The sequence below is a fragment of the Stegodyphus dumicola genome, chromosome X2, assembly GCF_044657685.1.
Source record: "Stegodyphus dumicola isolate Sdum_Otavi_A_Nest chromosome X2, ASM4465768v1".
Lineage (NCBI taxonomy): Eukaryota > Metazoa > Arthropoda > Arachnida > Araneae > Eresidae > Stegodyphus > Stegodyphus dumicola.
The window spans coordinates 39,181,184-39,201,426 of record NC_140781.1 but is presented as its reverse complement, the minus strand read 5'-3'; the positions used below and the strand labels follow the sequence as shown (position 1 = coordinate 39,201,426).

Here is a 20,243-nt window from a genome sequence, read left to right as displayed (position 1 = left end):
TTGTAAAAACAAATGTTAAATTATAAGACATTTTTCACATCTAATTAATCTGTACACACACTGCGCGCACATGTACAAGAAATGTTTTGTACCAAAATGTTTAATTTTTCTTTTTTTATGCAGAAGAATGTTTGAGAATATAACTGAACTAAAAATATTACACAATTCATGCATTTTTAATTTTTTTATGATATATATATTAAATATAATTTTTTTTGCTATATTTTGATTTTTACATACCTTATAAAATTGAAACATTTCATTAAAATACCAAAATTTTAGTTTAATTAATTTAGTGTAACATGATAATACTATGGTACAAATTTCAGAAAGATACATTAAAAAGTTTTTGAAATATCATGCGCGACGCATTAAAAAAATACGTTTTGAGATAAAGACCTGTAAAGTTTGCATCGCTATAAAAATGAGTAACATTGTGACTTAATGAGTCTTAACTCGTACTATTTGGTACCTAATTTGTATTTTATGCTTTTTGTTTGTGTTTTGAATAAAGTTAATGACAGAATGTATATTTATAATAAGGAAACTGCATCTGAAAAACAATTAACAATGCATTGTTTAATGAAAGTGATGACACAGTCAACCGTTATCAAGGATACATTATTGCAGATAAAGATATATTTTTCACATACATGAAAGAGAATGCAATGTGCAAACTGTGTTATAAACCTATAAATATTTCTGAGAATAAAAATATATTAATAATCAGTTTCTTGAACAAGATGTTTAAATTTTTGTCGACACACATAACTTATCACAAAATACTGTTACTATTTATAATATTTATATACACAAATTAAAAACCTCCAGGTTCATACATTATTCCTTCTTGATCAATTTGCTGATGTTCTAAACTTGTTTTGGATCTTTTCCTTGCTTTTCGTGCTTCTATAGTGTTTTGCATTGCTCTCTTCTTAGCAGTATTTACACGTTTCATATCACTGCGAAGTTGAGATTTTATTGCATTTATACCTGGATGGATACCCATTTGCCTCATGACAGATAGCCTACCCTTTTTTCCCAAGTTAAATAAAATTGCTGCTTCATATACAGCAATTTCTGCAATTCGTTTCCCAGATCCAGAAGTTTTCGGACACATCTGCCATATGAGGGAATTAAAAGATTCATTCGGATTCTGAGTGAAGCTACCAAGGCATCGTTTCAAAAGATCTGGACTTGATAAAGCTTTAAAAACAGGTTTTATAACATCCATGACTGAAGATGGTAAAGTCACTTTATGATGAAATTTACCCACTGAGCCATTTGAAACTGCTTGTTGATATTTACACCATGAGTCTGCACCAGCAGGACAAAATGTATGTAATGGTTCAGCATCAGTTGATCTCGTATGAAAATAAACTGCCCAAATACCCTTACGCATTTCATCAACTGACAAAGCATTTGAGCGAATTGCATTTCCATAATACTGAGTCAGCCTATTTATCATGGTGTCTGTCAGTCGTCCTTTGCCTGATAAAGGTTTACCGTCCTCCAGATTTTTACATCTATAGTCTTGTTTTAGCTTTCTCAGTCGAGTTCCCATTCTTTTTTGTACGTGACCAACACATTCAAGTTTTGAAACAGTTTCATCATCATATGGTTTGCTGTCACGTATAGCAGGGAATGTTCTAGAATCACCATCACCAATATAATTAATATATTTGAGACCTCTTTCTGCTTCTGATCTGTGAAAAATTTTTACCATACCATCGACTTCCATTTTTCCTGAAGAACCGATATGATTTTTCTGACAATTTGGCAAATGTTTCATTTGCCACTCTTCGAAAGCTTTCCCAGATTTTTTTGCTTTCCATAGATCACATCCTTTACAAGTGGACGAGAGAACTTCAACATCTAAAACCTTCCCTGTTTCAGCACCTATTACAGAACATACTCCAATATGTGAAGTATGTCCTCTCGTTTTCCATGTTCCATCACCACTTACGGTGACAGAATTTGATGCAGTTTTGCATGCCTCTTCTTCTGCAGCAATTTTCATACTTTGAATGGCGACAGTTTTTGAAGCTGCATTTATATGTTTGCAGATTTTGTCATAAGCATTCTGTGTGACAGGTTTACCTAGATCCATTACACCACAAAATGTTTCTAGAGGTTCCAGACCTTGACCAATGCATCGCATAGCATAAACAATTCGTCTGTTTAATTCAGGAACATTTTTGTGTTCACCAATCAACTTTGAATTATTGAATTCTGTTTTAAAACTACACTTTTCACATTTCAAAGAAATTGTTGAAAATAATCCAAAGGGTTTTCTCTCAGAAATATTGACAGAATTACAGCACAATTTGCACAGTACATTCTCTTTCAAAAATGTAAACAATATGTCTTTATCCATAATTATATAGCCATGAAAACGATTCATAATGTCAGTATCACTTTCATTAAATAATGCATTGTTAAGCTTTTTCTCGGATGCACTTTTTACATGTTCAATTTGAGTATTATGGTCATCACCTGATGAAACCAAGCTTTTATCAGAAAGTTCAGATCTGATATTCGTGTAGCGGTTGCCGTGGAAGCGACGTTTTTTAGCTCGCTTCCCAGAAGCTCTTTTATTATTTGCCATCACAAATATAATATATAAATATACTTATTATTGCAGCAAAAAGACTAACGCATCAAAAATTCAATATACACAAAATAAATGCTGCAAACGTCAATACAACTTTGCAGAATCAAACAACGTAGTAATACCTTACGGAAACACGATGTAAACATTCAGAATAAGTACTAAGTTGAGTAGAATCATTGCTACTGATTGCTGACGAAATAAAAATAAGACTTGTAGGCTAGAATGTAGCAACACTCAGTTATATAACGGCTATGACAGCTGTGAACAAATGACGTGTCCCTTTAAATGTTTATTTACATACGTGATGAAGGATTCTCGTGTCAGTGACCTTTACGTTTTTAATGATATCTCCTAAACTACACGGAATATTTTAACACGGTTTTTTTAAAGTGCGCAGAAATGTTCAAACTAAAACATATATGTTTTTCAAAAAATCGATATTTTTGAAGATTTAAAGGTCGTGAGACCCCTTAAGAGCCGACGCAGCGGATATCCTTCAGACTCTTCCCGAAAACAAAAGGTTAGATTTCGAAGCTCTGTCCGGCGCTTTGGCGAGAAATGTTTAAAAGACTACAGTAGGCTTCAATTAAAATCCCGTCAACAGAAGCCCACTGAATCACTTCAGGAGCTCGCCACGGATGTTGAAAGGCTGTCACATCACGCCTTTTCGGAGTGCCCGACAGAAACAAGGGAAATCCTGTCCCTGCAATATTTCATCGATGGCATCCGGGATACTGAAATACAAAAAGCTCTACGAATGGCGGATGTAAAAGATTTAAAAAGCGCTCTAGTGTACGCCATGAAATTCGAGGCAGCCCAGCAAGCCACTCGTCGAGACCGCCACCCAGTCAGAGCTGCTCAAGTCCAGGAGCCAGGGGATCAAGTCACCGCTCGTCTAGACGATTTAACTAGACAACTGAACGCCTTGAGACGGAATATTGGTGAGAAGAAACCGACCGTTAAGTGCTGGAACTGCGGTGCTGAAGGACACATACGACGAAACTGCAGAATACCCCAGGGTACGGATGTTAAGACCGCTTCTAACAAGCAGCAGGGAAACTAATTAGTGGCCATCTCGCGGGGCGGAGGTTGCCAGATAATGAAAAGCCCCAGTTTAAAGCGCTTCAGATTTCTGCAGTGAGAGGCGGCAGTAATGGACTTTTCATAATAGGACATATTAACGGAGTCCCCTGCAATATGACGATAGACACAGGAGCCAACGTTACCATCATCCGAAAAGATTTGGCTCAACAACTGGAAAGCAAACTTATCTGGACGCCGCCCTGCGTTACCCTACAGACTGTGTCCGGTGAGAAGATCGACATCAATGGGAAAGTAAATGTTAACATCACGTTTGGAAGTGCCGCTTACCATCACACGGCATATGTAGCAGAGATCACTGATTCTTGCATACTCGGATTGGACTTTCTAAGGAAATACAATTTTTCCTTGGACTTTAAAAATAACGAATTGCATTCTGCGTCTGAGGACATAACATTATTTGGAATTAATAATGAAGAAGTTAAATTTGTCCACAGAATCATAGCACAAGACAATATCACAATACCGGCTAGAACAGAAATTTTACTCCCTGGATCTATAGCCGAAAACAGAGATTTCCGCTACGGCATCATAGAATATCCCAATAACTGTAATAGCCCGAAAGGAGTACTAGTAGCCTCAACACTCGTCGACCTATCGAGAATGGTTATCCCGGTGAGAGTTGCCAATGTAACTGAGAAGGCGAGAGTTATTAAGAAAGGCGACGTGGTTGCAGCATGTACTCCAGTAACCAGCGTTGAAAGAAAGAGCAATATCCAAGAATCCGTGTCCTCATCAGAGAGCATTACATCGGAGTTATTGCAGAATGCGCAATTGAACGATGAAGAGAAGAATGCTGCCGATCGCGTCATCAAAGATCTTCAAGTTGTTTTCTCCTGCTCGTCTTCTGACGTGGGTCGAACTAGTTTGACACAACATAGAATAGATACCGGCGATCATCCCCCGATCAAGCAACATCCAAGACGTCTACCGTTTGCTAAACAGGAAGAGGTGCGAACACTGTTAAAAGATATGGAAGAAGGCGATGTCATCGAGCCTTCAGCGAGTCCATGGGCATCTCCCATCGTTCTCGTCAGAAAGAAAGACGGCTCAACAAGATTTTGCGTTGACTATCGCCGGTTGAATGAGGTTACGAAGAAAGACAGTTACCCTCTTCCTAGAATTGACGACATTCTAGACACTCTTTCTGGAAGCAAGTGGTTCTCAACACTTGATTTAAAGAGTGGTTATTGGCAGGTAGAAATACAGCCTGAAGACCGAGAAAAGACGGCATTTACTACGGGACAAGGGCTTTGGCAATTCAAGGTGATGCCGTTTGGACTGTGTAATGCGCCGGCAACATTCGAACGTCTTATGGAGACTGTTTTGAAAGGTCTTTCCTACGAAGCCTGCCTGATATACCTGGACGACATCATCATCGTCGGAAAGAGTTTTGAAGAACATTTAGAAAATCTTAGGAAGGTGCTTCAGAAACTGAAAGAAGCCAATCTGAAGCTGAGTCCCGCTAAATGCAAATTGTTCCGAAAGGAAGTGACTTACCTGGGACATGTCATCTCTGCAGAAGGTGTGCGCACTGATCCTGAAAAGGTATCAGCGGTTAAATCCTGGAAACGTCCTGAAAATGTCCATCAGCTGAGAAGCTTCCTAGGGCTTTGCACCTACTATAGGAGATTCGTGAAGGACTTTTCTTTCATCGCAAGACCCCTTCACAAGCTGACAGAGAGCAAGCAAAGATTCTTGTGGACAAAAGAATGCGAGGATGCATTTAACAACTTAAAGGAGGCTTTAACATCTGCTCCAATCCTGACGTATCCTCAGCTCGACCGACCATTTATTCTTGACACCGACGCGAGCAATGAAAGTGTCGGTACTGTTTTGTCCCAAGAAATAGACGGCCAAGAACGTGTAGTGGCCTACTGGAGCAAGTGCCTGTCTAAACCGGAGAGGAATTATTGTGTCACCAGGAAAGAGTTGCTCGCCATAGTCAAAGCCGTAGAACAGTTCCATCACTATCTATATGGCAGAAAATTCCTGCTCCGCACCGATCATGCATCATTGACCTGGCTTTTAAATTTCAAGAATCCTGATGGTCAAATAGCCAGGTGGATACAGAGACTCCAAGAATATGACATCACTATCCGTCATCGTAAGGGATCATCACACGGAAACGCCGACGCCCTGTCTAGAAGATCTTGCCAAGAAAGCTGCCGATATTGTTCCAGGGTGGAAGCGAAATACGAGCTGCTGACTCCGGTCGCAAGACAAATTACAACATCAACATCGGCTGATCGAGAACCGTGGAGTGATGATGAAGTCAGGAAAGACCAGCTGGAAGACCGCGACATTAAACCGATAATTGATTTAATGAAGTCATCAACCAGAAAACCTACCTGGCAGGACATTTCTATCTGTAGTCCTACAACCAAACAGTATTGGGCACTCTGGGATTCACTTCACATTCGAAACGGCGTCTTATACCGGAAATTTGAATCGGATGATGGGAAGAGGTTCCGATGGCAGCTGATACTTCCAAGATCCCGCATTCCTGATGTCCTTAAAGAACTACATAACAGCCCTACGGGAGGTCACTTTGGAATAATGAAGACCTTACAGAGAGTTCGTGAGCGCTTTTACTGGAATAATGCAAAGGATGACGTGCAAAAGTGGTGCCGATCCTGCGATGCCTGTGCAGGTCGGAAAGGACCGAAGAGACGCAGCCGAGGCAAGCTGCAACGTTACAACGTAGGGGCGCCTTTTGAACGTATCGCCTTTGACATCTTAGGACCTCTGCCACGAACTGCTGATGGCAACAAATACATACTCGTTGTCATTGATTACTTCACCAAGTGGCCTGAAGCGTACCCTGTTCCTGATCAAGAGGCTGTTACAGTAGCTGAGGTAATGATACAGCACTGGATTTCCAGGTTCGAAGTGCCTCTTCAGTTACATTCCGATCAGGGAAGGAATTTTACCTCGGCAGTAATCAAAGAACTATGCAAACTACTCGGCATTGACAAAACTCAAACGACGCCATTGCATCCCCAATCGGACGGCATGGTAGAGAGGTTCAATCGAACCATCCTTAATAACCTCTCATTAGTGGTTTCCAGAAACCAACAGGACTGGGACAAGAAATTACCACTCTTTTTACTGGCTTACCGCAGTGCTGTCCACGACACTACCGGCTATTCTCCATCACAAATGCTCTTCGGTCGTGATCTTCGTCTGCCTTGTGATCTATTGTTTGGCCGCCCTCCGGATGCTCCTTCATCGTCTGAGAAATATATTCAAGATCTCCAGGCCCGGTTTGAAGTGATGCACAACTTTGCACGAGAGCGAGTCAACTTGGCGACGGAGAAGATGAAGACCCGATACGACACAAGAGCTACTGAACATCAATTCCACGAAGGAGACAAGGTGTGGCTGTGGAATCCGACTCGACGGAAAGGACTTTGTCCGAAATTACAGTCACCTTGGGATGGCCCGTACACAGTCCTAAACAGGCTGAATGACGTCGTGGTTCGGATTCGTAAGTCTTCGAACTCTAAACCTAAAGTCGTTCATTACGACAGGTTAGCACATTACTATGGCCATAGTACATCATGTAAATAATTGTAAATAGTATAAGACCATGGTCCTTTTTGTTTATAAATGTGTATTTGATTTGATTTGTATTTAGTATTTGATTTGCATTTAGTATTTGATTTGTATTTAGTATTTGATTTGTATTTAGTATTTGTTTTGTATTTAGTATTTGATAGCATTTGATTTGTTCAAGTTAGTTATTGCATTTATTGTTTATATTGTTTGATATTGTAATGTAATGTTTATGCCTCAGTTGCATTTATGCCACAGTTGTAAATTTAGCTTCCTGTCCAGGGATTGTACTGCCCGGGACGTGCAGTCCTTGGGAAGGGGGCAGTGTTACGAATTTGGTATTTAAAAAGCTAATATTAGTTCAATTATAAATTAATTGGTTTTATTTCTCGCGCAGTGCAGCGCGTGACGAATATTAAAAGAAAGCTAAGCCGGAAAATTGAAAATACAAGAGCGCGTGCATTAAATAAATAAATATCTCTTTTTGATTTCGAGAAAGTACTGGAAAATTCTAGCGCGTGATTTTAAAATCTTATAAAAGGAGGAAAACATCTCAGTTTGTAGTAGTTGCTTAGTTTGTTGTTGTTTAAAAAAACTACTGTTGTTGATTGTAGCGAATTCGTGGATTAGCGTTCTTTAGCTGTTTTGAATTACGTTCTATTGGACATTTGAGTAGTTAAAAGAAAACTACTGTGAGATATTGTAATACTGTGTGATAATTTGAGAAAATTTAAGCATTTTTGTTGTGATAATAATAAATTTTTGTTCATTTTTTTTCATCGGACTTGTGCATTCATTTCATAACGAACCCGTACGCACGCAACAATACCTTCATGATGAAATTTTCATCTCTGATTCCTCATCTTAAAACGTTGGAATTTTTAATCATCATCTAGGACACCTAGTTCTAAAAAAAGTAATGGAAATAAATTATCGAAAATTGTTTACAAAACTAAAAGAACTAGGGTATTCAAAACTTTTGATTTAAAAATTAAGGCTTCACTGACTTTTTTTAGTCATTTTCAGAGAAATTCTTTAATTTTCGTCCCCATTTAAGATGTTTCTTTATCGTAAGTAGTATAAATGTAGGTTTATGAGTAAGTTTTGTGTCTACTAATGTAGTATAAATGTAGGTTTATGAGTAAGTTTTGTGTCTTCAGGTAATTATTACTGAACAATCCTCTGTAGTCTCTTAATTACTAACCTTGAATCCATTTAGTCAAAACTTTCACTGACAATTTCTATTTTGAATATACACTACTGGCCATTAAAATTACTACACCATAAGGGAAAGTAGCTAGTGGAACCATATTTATCTTATAAATGCATTTTAATGGAAAATGAAATACTTAAAATGTCAGGTAATTTCGAGGTCCGACAAATCAACACCCCGTGCATCCGCCTTTGGTACCGATAGATGCTGTTATATAGTGAAGCAAACTTTACAGTTCCGGGCTTTGCAGTTCTTGCGGCTTCAGTTCTATGCCAGCAATATATGTCTCATTTGCTGGCGGGTATCATCGTGCCATCCTTTCTGCAATTGTTGATCAGACGGTTTATTTAGTAAAAGATATGGAAAAGAAGCCGATCCAGGTAGGAGTCGAACATAAGGTATATTGAGGAAATGTAGGACGTCATGGGCAGCAATGCTGTCTCGTCCTCCTGAAAGGAGGTGACGGAGGTCCTGAATATATGACGCAAACACGAGCATAAAAGACTGAGTAATGTGTCGCGCGTTCAAATTACTGGATTTGAAGACTAGAGGTGAATGAAGTGTGTTCCTAATGGTATCTCATGCCATCAGTCTAGGTGTTGGTCGATGTAACAGTAAGAGATGCAATTTTCCAGCATTCCCTTCAATGTCCTTCCATATCTCCAACTGAAAATTTAAATCATGATGCTGTAAGCCAAAGCGGGATTCGTCGGAAAAGACGATGTCATTATAGTGATGCGTTGACGTATGTTGTTAAACTCGCCATTATAAAATTTAATTCTTGTGCAGCAATTCCAATAGAAACAGAATCAATATTCACTTGACTAATAACCTTGATACTAAAGTCATCGTTCGAATACCTAATGCTGTACAATACACCCTGCTAAAAATGCCCCATAGAAACAGCAAAATTTTCTATGGTTTTCTATTGAATTTGACCTTTACTGGTTTTTCTTACTGGTATCAAAATGCCCAACAATAGCCAGTAAAATCTTCTTACTGGCATCCATAGAACTCTTTTGGTTTCTATTGCCTTTAATGGTTTCTGTTGATCTCTGTGAGTTTTTCTTATTGGCATTAACTGGCACCTATACAATTCAACATTTCAATGTGAGAACTTTCTACTGGTTTGTATCGGTTTATTATGACCTATACTGTTTTTCTTACTGGTATCAATAGATATTGATATCAGTGCAACCAAAATTATGGGTTTATACGAATTTTCTAACTGATGTCTATAGTGCTCTTGTAAACAATAAAAATAATACTGGTTTTATTAAACCAAAATTCGTTGATATTCTTGTTGTCTAATGATTATTTTAAATTATTTAGTTACTTATTTTCATTTTGTTAATTTATTTGATACTGTTGAGATTAAGATTATTTCAATTTTCTCACCAATAGGAACGCTTAAAATTAAAAAACTTACAGTGAACCTTCTTGTCTCCACCATTTCCCATACCCATTAGACCATCAGAGTAACCCAGAAACGTAGATCGTCGTCTTAAGGAAGGATTCACTATATATGCTCATTTATTTGTTTTTAAAATATTTTGTCTAAAACAATAACAGTAATCGGTACTTACATACATAAGTATATATCATGGTTTCTTTGGATTGGTCTGTTTGGACCTCTCTAGTGAGAATATTTATACCAATCCTCTACTTCTACTTGACTTTCTTAAAGTCAACTATCTTTTGGACCTTGACTGACTGCGTCAGAATCCGGAGGAAAAGCAACAAAAACACCAATAATTATATATAATGAGATCTTTGTATTGAGCTATAACACACAATGAGGTCTCTCGAAAGGGACCAGCCACACATAAAAAAATTTTCTTTGCTGACGGTCGCCTTGGTGATATTCATTACAAATATATACTTAAAGTCTCAGAAATATTTCTATCTTTTAGAGGTGATCGTCTTGGGGAAATTTGCCTCCATGAAATGAGTCTCTCTAAGGCGACCAGCCACACTTCCAGAATTTTCTTTGGAGATGAACGCCTTAGAAAGAGGATCTTCAGAACCCACATATACTTATGTTCTGAGAAATACCGGTCACTTTTAGAGGCGGACACCTTAGGGAGGTAGTCCTGTCACTAGTTGGTTCTCTTAATACACACATATAACACGCAACGCACACATATACCCATATATCAACATTTCGGAGAGTGCAAATAAGCACTGGTATTGACATCATCTGATTAACGTCATCACTTTCATTCATAGCTTGATAAATGTAAAACTATTTTTCTCCGTGTTAACGCTGAAAAACTGTGAAAAAAATTTCTCCTCTTTCCTCTTTCAGAAATAGAAACTGCGAAACAAGCAACGTGGTGCCTTTCTTGTTAATGTTGTTATCGAATGTTTGTGTTATTGTCTTGATGGATGGTACGCTGCGGTAACGCAATAAATAATATTTTTAATATATTTTACTCTTTGGATGTTTATAACGAATAGTAAAATAGCTGCATTGCTTGTGAATATGAAATTACCTGCAAAGAAATTCCAGTACAGCCATGCACGTGTAATCCAGTTTAACGTTTCAGTGAACTTTACAGGCAATTGAACAGTTCTGAAATGGAGTTTCTCTAGCATTAAAAACCTAATGCGTTAACTTGATATACCATCTTTACTTTTATCCTATGAAGCAATGTGCTTAAAGACTGAAGTGATATTTTAGACTTGATAATTTGGATAAGTGTGTTACAGAAAATGGACAAGCATATTTTTTGCATTCTACTGAAACTGTGTTTTATTGATTACAATTTAGAAGCACTTTTTAAAGCTTTATTGATGTAGATGTTTTATCATATGAATATTATGTGCTAATAAATTTGGCATACCTTATAAGGTATTTCTCCCACTTCCCTAGCGTGTCTTCGTGGTGTAGTGGTTCAGCACGCTGGGCCGGTATTCCAGAGGTCCGTGGTTCGATTCCCGGCGAATGCGGTTGCATATTTTTCATCTTTTCTGCTTCCAATTAACCTAATGACTCTACAAGTGGCGCCCGAACTAAAAAGGGTTGTGAATGATGATACTCCGCACTCAGGATTTGGCGACTAGGTACCCTAAAAACCCTGGTCGCCCTTTAAAAAGCGGATGGCAACACTATACGAAAAAGAACATTTATCTCCAGCGTGTGAAACTCTCTATCGGAAATTCTAAAGATATCCTGTTTTTAAGTATTTAAGTATTTTGCTGTTTTTAAGGTATTTCTCCCACTTTCTTAGCGTGCCTTCGTGGTGTAGTGGTTCAGCACGCTGGCCCGGTATTCCAGAGGTCCGTGGTTCGATTCCCGGCGAAGGCGGTTGCATATTTTTCATCTTTTCTGCTTCCAGTTAACCTAATGACTCTACAACCTTACTTAAAAAGTTCTTGCATGATCCAATTTTGAATTTTTCGACTAGTACTAATATGATATGATTGGGCAGAAGGAATATTTTTTATGATGGGCTAATTAAAAATTGGGCTAATTACATTTCGCCGAATTAAAAGGTAACTTTTTCAAAATTAAATAAACACTGAACTATTTAATATGTGCATTAGTTATTAAATGAGTAAAACAAGACATGAAATCCAAAGAATCGTTTTTGCATTACTAAAGAACTGTGTGAAACGTTTTTTTCTTTCATATGGTAGCTTACACTGTTTACATTGTTTTTTTTTTTTTTTTGGTCCATATTTCTGTACAAGTGTGAGACTAGAACCACATTGTTACATTAAACATTTTGTGCTTTTTCATTACAACATATATAATCAAATATTTTTAGCCTAAAGAAGCGTTAGCCCACAACGTTAGCCCACGCGTTAACCTTTTTTAGTCTCGAAATGGGATTTTGCGTCGGTTCCTTATAAAATGGCTTATCACTTTCTAAATTGCTGCCACCAAATATTACCGTCATGTATTGTATTGAAAGGAATTAAATAGTGAAGAATCTGTGTGCATGCATGTATGTTTCTCGCACTGTGAAAAAGCGACGGTACTTTGAGCCATCAAATCTTGAACAGCGTAATCTCCACCCGAGCATGGGCACCTGGAAGCCCGAATTTTGATTTTTTTTGTATTACCTATTTCATATTTATAAACTTTTAAGGAATTTTTTATTAACAAGCTGAACGATTTCAAAGCGAACATTGGCAACACTATACGAAAAAAAACATTTATCTCCAGCGTGTGAAACTCTCTATCGGAAATTCTAAAGATATGCTGTTTTTAAGTATTTTTTGATATTGCTGTTAAATTTAATTTTATGTGGTTTAAGTGCGAACAACAGGATATTTGATAAATAAAGTAAACACACAAAACGTTAGAAAAACGTCCCTTTGGCGTAATGTAAAATCTGAAAGCTACTGGAATTTACGAAAACTAGTTCGAAGATTTTTGTGCCATCATGTATGATTTAATTTTATTAAATGAGAGATGATATAAATTTGAGCAAAGGTAGAATACCTGCAGGAAATATCTTGTTTGATGACTTCCAGTTATTTGTTTTATTGAATACAGTCGAACACCATTACATCAAACTTCAAGGAACCAGAAGTTTTGTTCGCTGTATCCGATCCGATAAGAAAACTGATTATCTTAAAAGGTATTTCTCCCGCCTTCCTGGCGTGCCTTCGTGGTATAGTGGTTCTGCACGCTGAGCTGGTATTCCAAAGATTCGTGGTTCGATTCCTGGCGAAGGCGTTGCATATTTTTCCTCTTACCTTAATGTCTCTGCAGTGGCGCCCGAACTAAAAGGGCTGTGGATGATGACTCTCCCCACCCAGGATTTGGCCATTGTGTTCCCTAAAATCCTCAGTCGCCCTTCAAAAGGGGGAGTATATAAGGTATTTTCCCGCCTTCCTAGCGTGCCTTCGTGGTGTAGTAGTTCTGCACGCTGGGCCGGTATTCCAGAGGTCCGTGGTTCGATTCCCAGCGAAGGCGATTGCTAATTTTTCAATTCTCCTGCTTCCAAAAAATTACCTAATGTCTCTACAATCTCACAAAAATGTGCAAAATTACATGATGAATAAAGGAAAAAACTTATTACCATTTTCACCTCTACTAAAACAAGTGAATACAATCATTTGCGCCAAGATATGTAAGATTGTAATGCAAAGATTTAAACATCTTTCTAAAACATATCTTATGTCTTGCAAAATAACTAAAGAACACAAAACCTATAATCGTAGGATAGAACTTGACAGCATTTATACTCGAACAAAACAAACTTTTCATTCCCTAAAATAACAATAAACTGTAAAACAGCAAATTCATTAATTCACTACTTCCTCTTTCCCTGAATAGCGAAAAGTCTAAAATTTCCATCCCAGCATGAACCTTGAATAGAGGTCCATTTGGTAGTTCATTCAAGGAATTTGAAGGGAATGAGAGTCATCATGTATGCTGTTTAAGATATGCTTAATGTATCTTCACTCTCCTAGAGTTGGGTGTCATATCTGTCTCGCATAGACTTTATTTAAAGAACATGTGAAAAATGGAGGCGACGGAATATTCATCCTGATATCCTGAACGGGGGTAATTTTAAAATCTTGTATTTTTTTAATAATGAATGGAAAGTGTTGCAGGATTTGGAGAAATGAAATCGGTGACCACAATTCTCACTGATTAGAAAAAACCATGAAAAGGTCTTCACTACCAGAAAGGAACTCCTGGAAAGAAAACTCTTTTACAAGAAGCGCTACCAGGAAAACATGTTTTCTCGTACTACTTGATGTTGTTGCTTATGATCACTTGTCTGACGTAATCAGCCCAAGCCCACGAAATTCCTCTTGGCAAGGAGCTCTAGATTACGCCTGTCGATGGCAACAGCCTTGAGCACCTAACAAGTGACAGTGCGATTTGGCTCAGTTCCGCCCCCAATTTTGATTTTTTTGGGGGGGAGGGGACTGGTTCGAAGGTCTCCCAACCCTCTTTCCTTCCACCAAACCAAACAAGAGGACATTCAGCTAGCCGCATATTTAGAGTGCCGCCATGCCGCACCAACACTATACATTTACAAACATCCAGTGTCTTTTCCGGGATTCGAACCCGGGCCTTTCAGTACAGCAGTCAGCGACGCTAACCACTATGCCGGTTGGGCGGCTTCGTACTGCTTAAAAACACGTAATACTATCGACAAACCCACATATAACGATCATGTGTATTGCTTATTCACAGAAGAGTTTTTGAAATTGTCAAAATTATATCAAACGTGATTAGTTAATTAAATTATAAGTTGATTTTGGCAATTTAAAGGAATTCTTTCAAATCGCTGAAATGGTCTGTGTTATCAAAAGTAAGTTTCCCTGAGTAATGGGATAGCTGCAGATGTGTTTTCATGACTTTACCCATCTGTAACATAAGAGCTTATTTAAAAAATCCTCCAGAAAGGCACCTTTTCTAACAGAAAAATAGCTCAGTTGGCAAGAACTGTCGTCCAATACTCTAATATCGAGAAATTTCTTGATTACGATGCGTGCGATTGCGCTCGGAATGTTATTATGTATGAAAGAATGAGAAACATTCGCTGAGAAAAATGCATTTTTAACTCAAGATATTTACATTTTCATTTCGATGAGAAAACAAAAGCCGCGTAAAATATATTTTACTTCCTAATCTTTAATATGGTCCTTTCCTATGGATACCTTATGATATTTTATTCAGGATTACGCAAGATGAAGTGTGCGATCGACTCAACAGCAACAATGTCCAATCTCTGCACATGGCTATTAAGAACGTAAACGTCTTAATCGGACGCGAATGTATGGATGTATTATTTATAGCCGTGTTAACTATATTTTCTACCGTATCAACCAGGCCACCGAGACAGCCTTTAATACCTTAAACTAAGAATTATTATTTTCTGATGTACAATTTTTGGGAACTGGTTTCGTCTGATTTATAAAACATTTATTTTTCAGATATTTTAAAGAAGTTGCGCAGTCAGCTAGGACAAGTATTGGAGAAAACCAAGATGATTTTCTGGGATGCGTCAATATACCTTTGGACGTTAGTATTATTCTTATATATCCATCTTACTTATTAAATATAAATTTCAGAAGATTAAAATATTTTATATGTAATAATCACTACATTAATTATACTTCCCCAAACAAAATAACAGTGTATTATACATCTTCCGTTTATTTTATTTTTACATAAAAATCATCTTTTGTGTTGCCTAATAATGAGACATTTTCTTTGCATTTTTATTCTCTCTTCTTTATTCACCTCTTTACATTCATTTTCACTTATTAATAATAAAATTAGTTTCAACATTTAACATTCAAACAGTAATATGTGTTTTAGGTAACTAAATGCTATTTATTGCACATTTATTAAGTTAGGTCTAGTAACCTAACTTAATAAATGTGCTTTTTACACTTTCTTGTGCTAATATAAAAGGTATTGAGATAAAACTAAGATACTAAGGTAAAAGAAGGTTAGGTACTAAGATAAAATATGTCGCAACAACAAATGAGTTGACAGGCCCATTGGAAAGGGGTAGTTTGTCCTGATTTTGCTTATGACTCCTGAATTAGTTGCTCAGAAAAACTTTCCTTGGTTTTTCCCACTTGTAATGTGAGTGTTTGCCAGTTTAGAAAAATCTTAAATCTTTCTGAGGAAATCAAACCTTTAAAAGTCTGGGAACATAAACTTTTAAGGTCTTTTGAAGAACTATCTTGTCTAGACGTGTGAAACTAAACAGAGGTCGGAAGAAGGGTGTATAAGACCCTTTCATAAAAATCAATCATAAAATTAACAAATAATCAATCATAAAATTACCAAATGACCCAACTTGGGTTACACGAAGCCAACACTTCTGGCTTAACAGAAATGTGTTACAAATAATAATTTCAAGGTTTGTTAGCCTTACGGCTCGCATAATACTTTAACGCGCAGGTCTGGTCTAAAGTAACCGGCAAGATAAGCCTAAAGTCAAGAACACATCAACGCCGCTTACGCAAGTCTCGAATAATCACAGCACAACGTGGCCTAGAATAGGCAGACACGCTCTGAAAACTGACTTCCGAAACTCTTGCTTAAATAACACTTCATTCTACCTTAAAATGAATAAACTCTCGCTCTCTGATTTACATTCTAGCATGAAAAGCGTGTTTGAAAAGAGAGTAAAATAGGAAAGGCTTTTCAACTTAAAATAACTATTAGCTAAAAATAAATAGATAAATCTCACACTTTCAAGTTATGTTCCCATATAACTTATTTGCGTATTTCAAGTAAAAGATAATTCGCCAAGAAATTGATTAAAAACTAATTCTTTATTTTCTTAAGTACATAAATCTTATGAGATGTTTATAAATGCAAATTAATAAAAACTTATTTTTCTTATCATTTAATTGCTTTTCAAATAATTTCCTAAGAAGACAAGATTTGTTCGTCAGTATGAACTTTCAAACCTGTCAAAAATTTCAGCACTGGCTTCAAATAAAAATGCATGTTTGGGAGATGACATCGTTTGTTTCCCGAGGTCCAATGGGAAGCAATTATGCTTGAAATCTATTAAAGCAATAACTGAGTTTTTGTTAAGTGAGTCAGTTCTTTAAATACAAAAACAGCACTCATAGTTTTGACGTCAGTAAGTTTTCTAATAAATGTATTTCAAATGATTACATCACTCTTCTCTGTGATGCTGATTTACGTGTTACGTAATTACAATGACACAGCAAAGTAAATTTATATTTGACTCTTTCTTTGAAATAATTTGCAGCACTTTGAAAATAATTTTGCTAAAAACAAACTGCTATAGATACTTTACCTATACTATTACAAAACTTCCTAAATGATAAAAATAATATATAACAGAATCTAAATTATTTATCGCGTAGAGCTAAATTATTTACTTTTTATTGACAAAATTTAAGTTAAATAACTTGTACTTTACTATATCATCTATTTTGTTATTTGATTGCGCTTGAAATTAGCATATTTTTTTCTACATTATATAAGTACAAGACATCTAAGACATTTAATTTTTTTATTATAATACCCTGCATTCTAATTTCACAGCCAAATCAGTTCAAATCTCATGCACAGTATATGAAAGTTTCAGAAGCTGCAGTGGTAAATATTTCTTCATCTTTTAGTAGGCTTATTGCTCAAAGGGAAAAAATAAATCAAATAAAGTAATCTTCCGATCGATGTCAATTTTGATCACGGTACAGTAAAATTATACACTTTTGGGGAGGAGGAGGGGAGCGTTCTACAAAGAATATTCTGATTAGTAAGTTGTTCCTTAACTTACGTATAATCTTTACAGTAACAAGACACTGAAAAAGCAAAACTGACCCTGAAAATGTGCCGAAATTATATAACTTAAGCCGCATTCACCCTGCAGAGGAACATCGTCCAAAGCATTGATCATAAAGGTTGTATAAGAATTTAATTTTCTAAGAATTCCCTTATTTTGGAATTTATCCTTTTATATCTGTGTTTTTTAATGCAGAATTTTAAATTTAGACATTTCCAATCGAAATCTCACAAGCGTTGCTGTCTATGGTAGTGCTTATACAGAGACTGCAATAACTTTCAGATATTTTAGGTAAATTTGATGCAATGAGAACAGATTCTTCATTTGATTAATTAAATTATGCAAATCATTTTGTTCATTAGCCTTCTACGGAGTCCGTATCAAAAGTTTAAGTTTCACATATTTTAGTGAAAGGTGCCAATAATTAACATTGTCGAGGTCTGAAAGCCTACCTTATTTGATTCATTTCTGAAACTGAAACAAACTATTTATAACCACTCACTCAAGAAATATTTGACGGCTAGTCATTCGAGAGCAGTACAGCCAGCCATTCAAGTATTTGAAAGGCTAACTGTATTGCTCTTGACTGGCTCTAACAGTATGCATAATTCAAAATAGAACCGTCAAAAATAATAAATCATTGCCCTAATTTCTATCTACTGACAATAATAAGAGTTCCATTTTAAAGGACAGAAAAACCATAAACTGTTTTTTAGGAAATCTCTGCAGCTGGAGTGGATCGTTGGTTTACTCTTCATGGCCGAAGTCACCGTTCAAACGTGCAAGGCCAAATACATCTGAAGTTACAGCTTGGTACTAGAGAAGATCGAGGAATTACTTCGGGAGACGATAATTTGCGAGAGGTTTTGGAGCATCAACAATTGATATATATTTTCGTGGATTATGAACTGAGAAATTTTCAGGTAAAGTAACTTAGTTCTATTAACTGAAATATTTGTACACTGGTATTTAAAATTAAGGTCGAACGTTATGCTGAATTTATACCAGTGAAACAACAGTTTTGCCAATTCCGAGAAAATGTGCGTCTAATGTATGAAAGTCATCTAATTCTTGCTTTTGCTGTTGATATTTGCTCTGAAACTCCACTTTTTTAAAATAAGCTATGAAGTAAAGGTTAGAAATGCTTCGTAATTTAAGCTCTACACATTACATGACAACTGCTAAAACTTACGAAATAGATCACACCTTAATATGTCATGACTAGTTAGCGCCATTAACGATTTCTAATATTACCTTCATTAAATTTTCTACATACGTATTATAGGATAGTACCATGTGCAGTTTGTTTCCCAGTATAGTACAAGTATCTATAAGTAATGTTTAAACTAAAAAATAAGTATTTCTTTTAATTTTAGTATTTAAGTTATTGCACCTTGGCTGTTAACTTTGAGTGTGTTTAGATAGCTCTGTGTGTTCCATTTTATGTGCTACTGAGCTCCTTTCTCGAGTTATCGAGGTTGAAGTATTTCTCCCGCCTTCGTGGTGTAGTGGTCAGCATACTCGGTGTGTATTCGAAAGGTCAGTGGTTCGAATCCCGGCGAGGGCACTGCTCATTTTTTATCTCTCCTGCTTCGAAATAACCTAATCTCTCTGCAAAGAGATAGTTCTACGCAGATAAAGACTCAGTACCATTTAACTTAAAACTTTAATACGTCTGTACTTGAGAATTTGCAAAATTTATACAGATAACATTTCACATGATTATGCTAAAATTCACAATTCAGTTTTATTCTAAGAGGAACCCCAATTCTAATTTTAATTAATTTTATCGTGCTAACCTTCAAACTTTAACTTAATGATATTTAATCAGGACTTCTCCTGAATAATCTACTTCGGCTAGAAATAAACATCAATAATTAGCAGATACTGCTTTCTAGGGTCTCCGTCACACTTAAACCCAGACTCGGCTGACATACTTCAGACAGCCCTCTCGCTCCAAAAATCTATATAACCATCTGTAGGAAAGGAACTGCACGACTAAGTCAGAAGGTATATAAAAGAAGCAAATTGCAACACGCTTAAAAAAAATCTTGACGTATCATATATATTTTCCTAAGTTTTTCTGAAAGGAAATAACATAACTTGTGTTTTTTAAGCAGTTAAAGATAAACAGTATCAAAAACTTCTGTGTGAAGGATACATTTCATTTGAACCTAACACTGAACGAAAGTTTTGTTCTAATGTACGTAATAAACCGTTTTATGTTTCAAGCACTGGTAAAAGTTACGAAATGAAGCTGGTAACTACTAATAAATGACGAACGTATTTTCCGTAATATTTATCATACTAACAGAATTATTTGTTACTAAACTAATTTTGTATTTAAACATGCGGTTTAAGATAGAAAGTTTAGGAGATTTAAATATATATATAGATTTACCGGTGGTTGAGTGGTGAACATCACTCAATACTGGTAGCTTATCTCGTGTTCGAAACGAGGCGAACGAGCTGCATAGTTGGTTTTTGTGGCCTTCTACAT

General features: G+C 36.4%; 2 protein-coding genes across 4 annotated transcripts in view; one reads left to right on the top strand and one right to left on the bottom strand.

Moving 5' to 3' along the window:
* LOC118186652 (BAI1-associated protein 3-like) overlaps positions 1 to 20,243 on the top strand; it is a 600,433-nt gene that overhangs the window by 412,348 nt on the left and 167,842 nt on the right. For all 3 annotated transcript variants that reach the window (XM_085808773.1, XM_085808772.1, XM_085808771.1), the window contains 2 exons: positions 15,396 to 15,483; positions 18,460 to 18,666. In XM_085808773.1, coding sequence (XP_085664899.1) covers positions 15,396 to 15,483; positions 18,460 to 18,666 — 295 coding nt within the window. The remainder of the gene's footprint in view (positions 1 to 15,395; positions 15,484 to 18,459; positions 18,667 to 20,243) is intronic.
* LOC146992733 (uncharacterized) lies at positions 604 to 2,707 on the bottom strand. Its single transcript, XM_085808865.1, has one exon. It carries the CDS (start codon positions 2,606 to 2,608, stop codon positions 818 to 820), a length of 1,791 nt encoding a protein of 596 aa, XP_085664991.1. The 5' UTR covers positions 2,609 to 2,707; the 3' UTR covers positions 604 to 817.

Coding starts and splice junctions, on each gene's coding strand:
- LOC146992733 (XM_085808865.1), bottom strand. CDS start 2,608: ATGGCAAATAATAAAAGAGCTTCTGGGAAGCGAGCTAAAAAACGTCGC.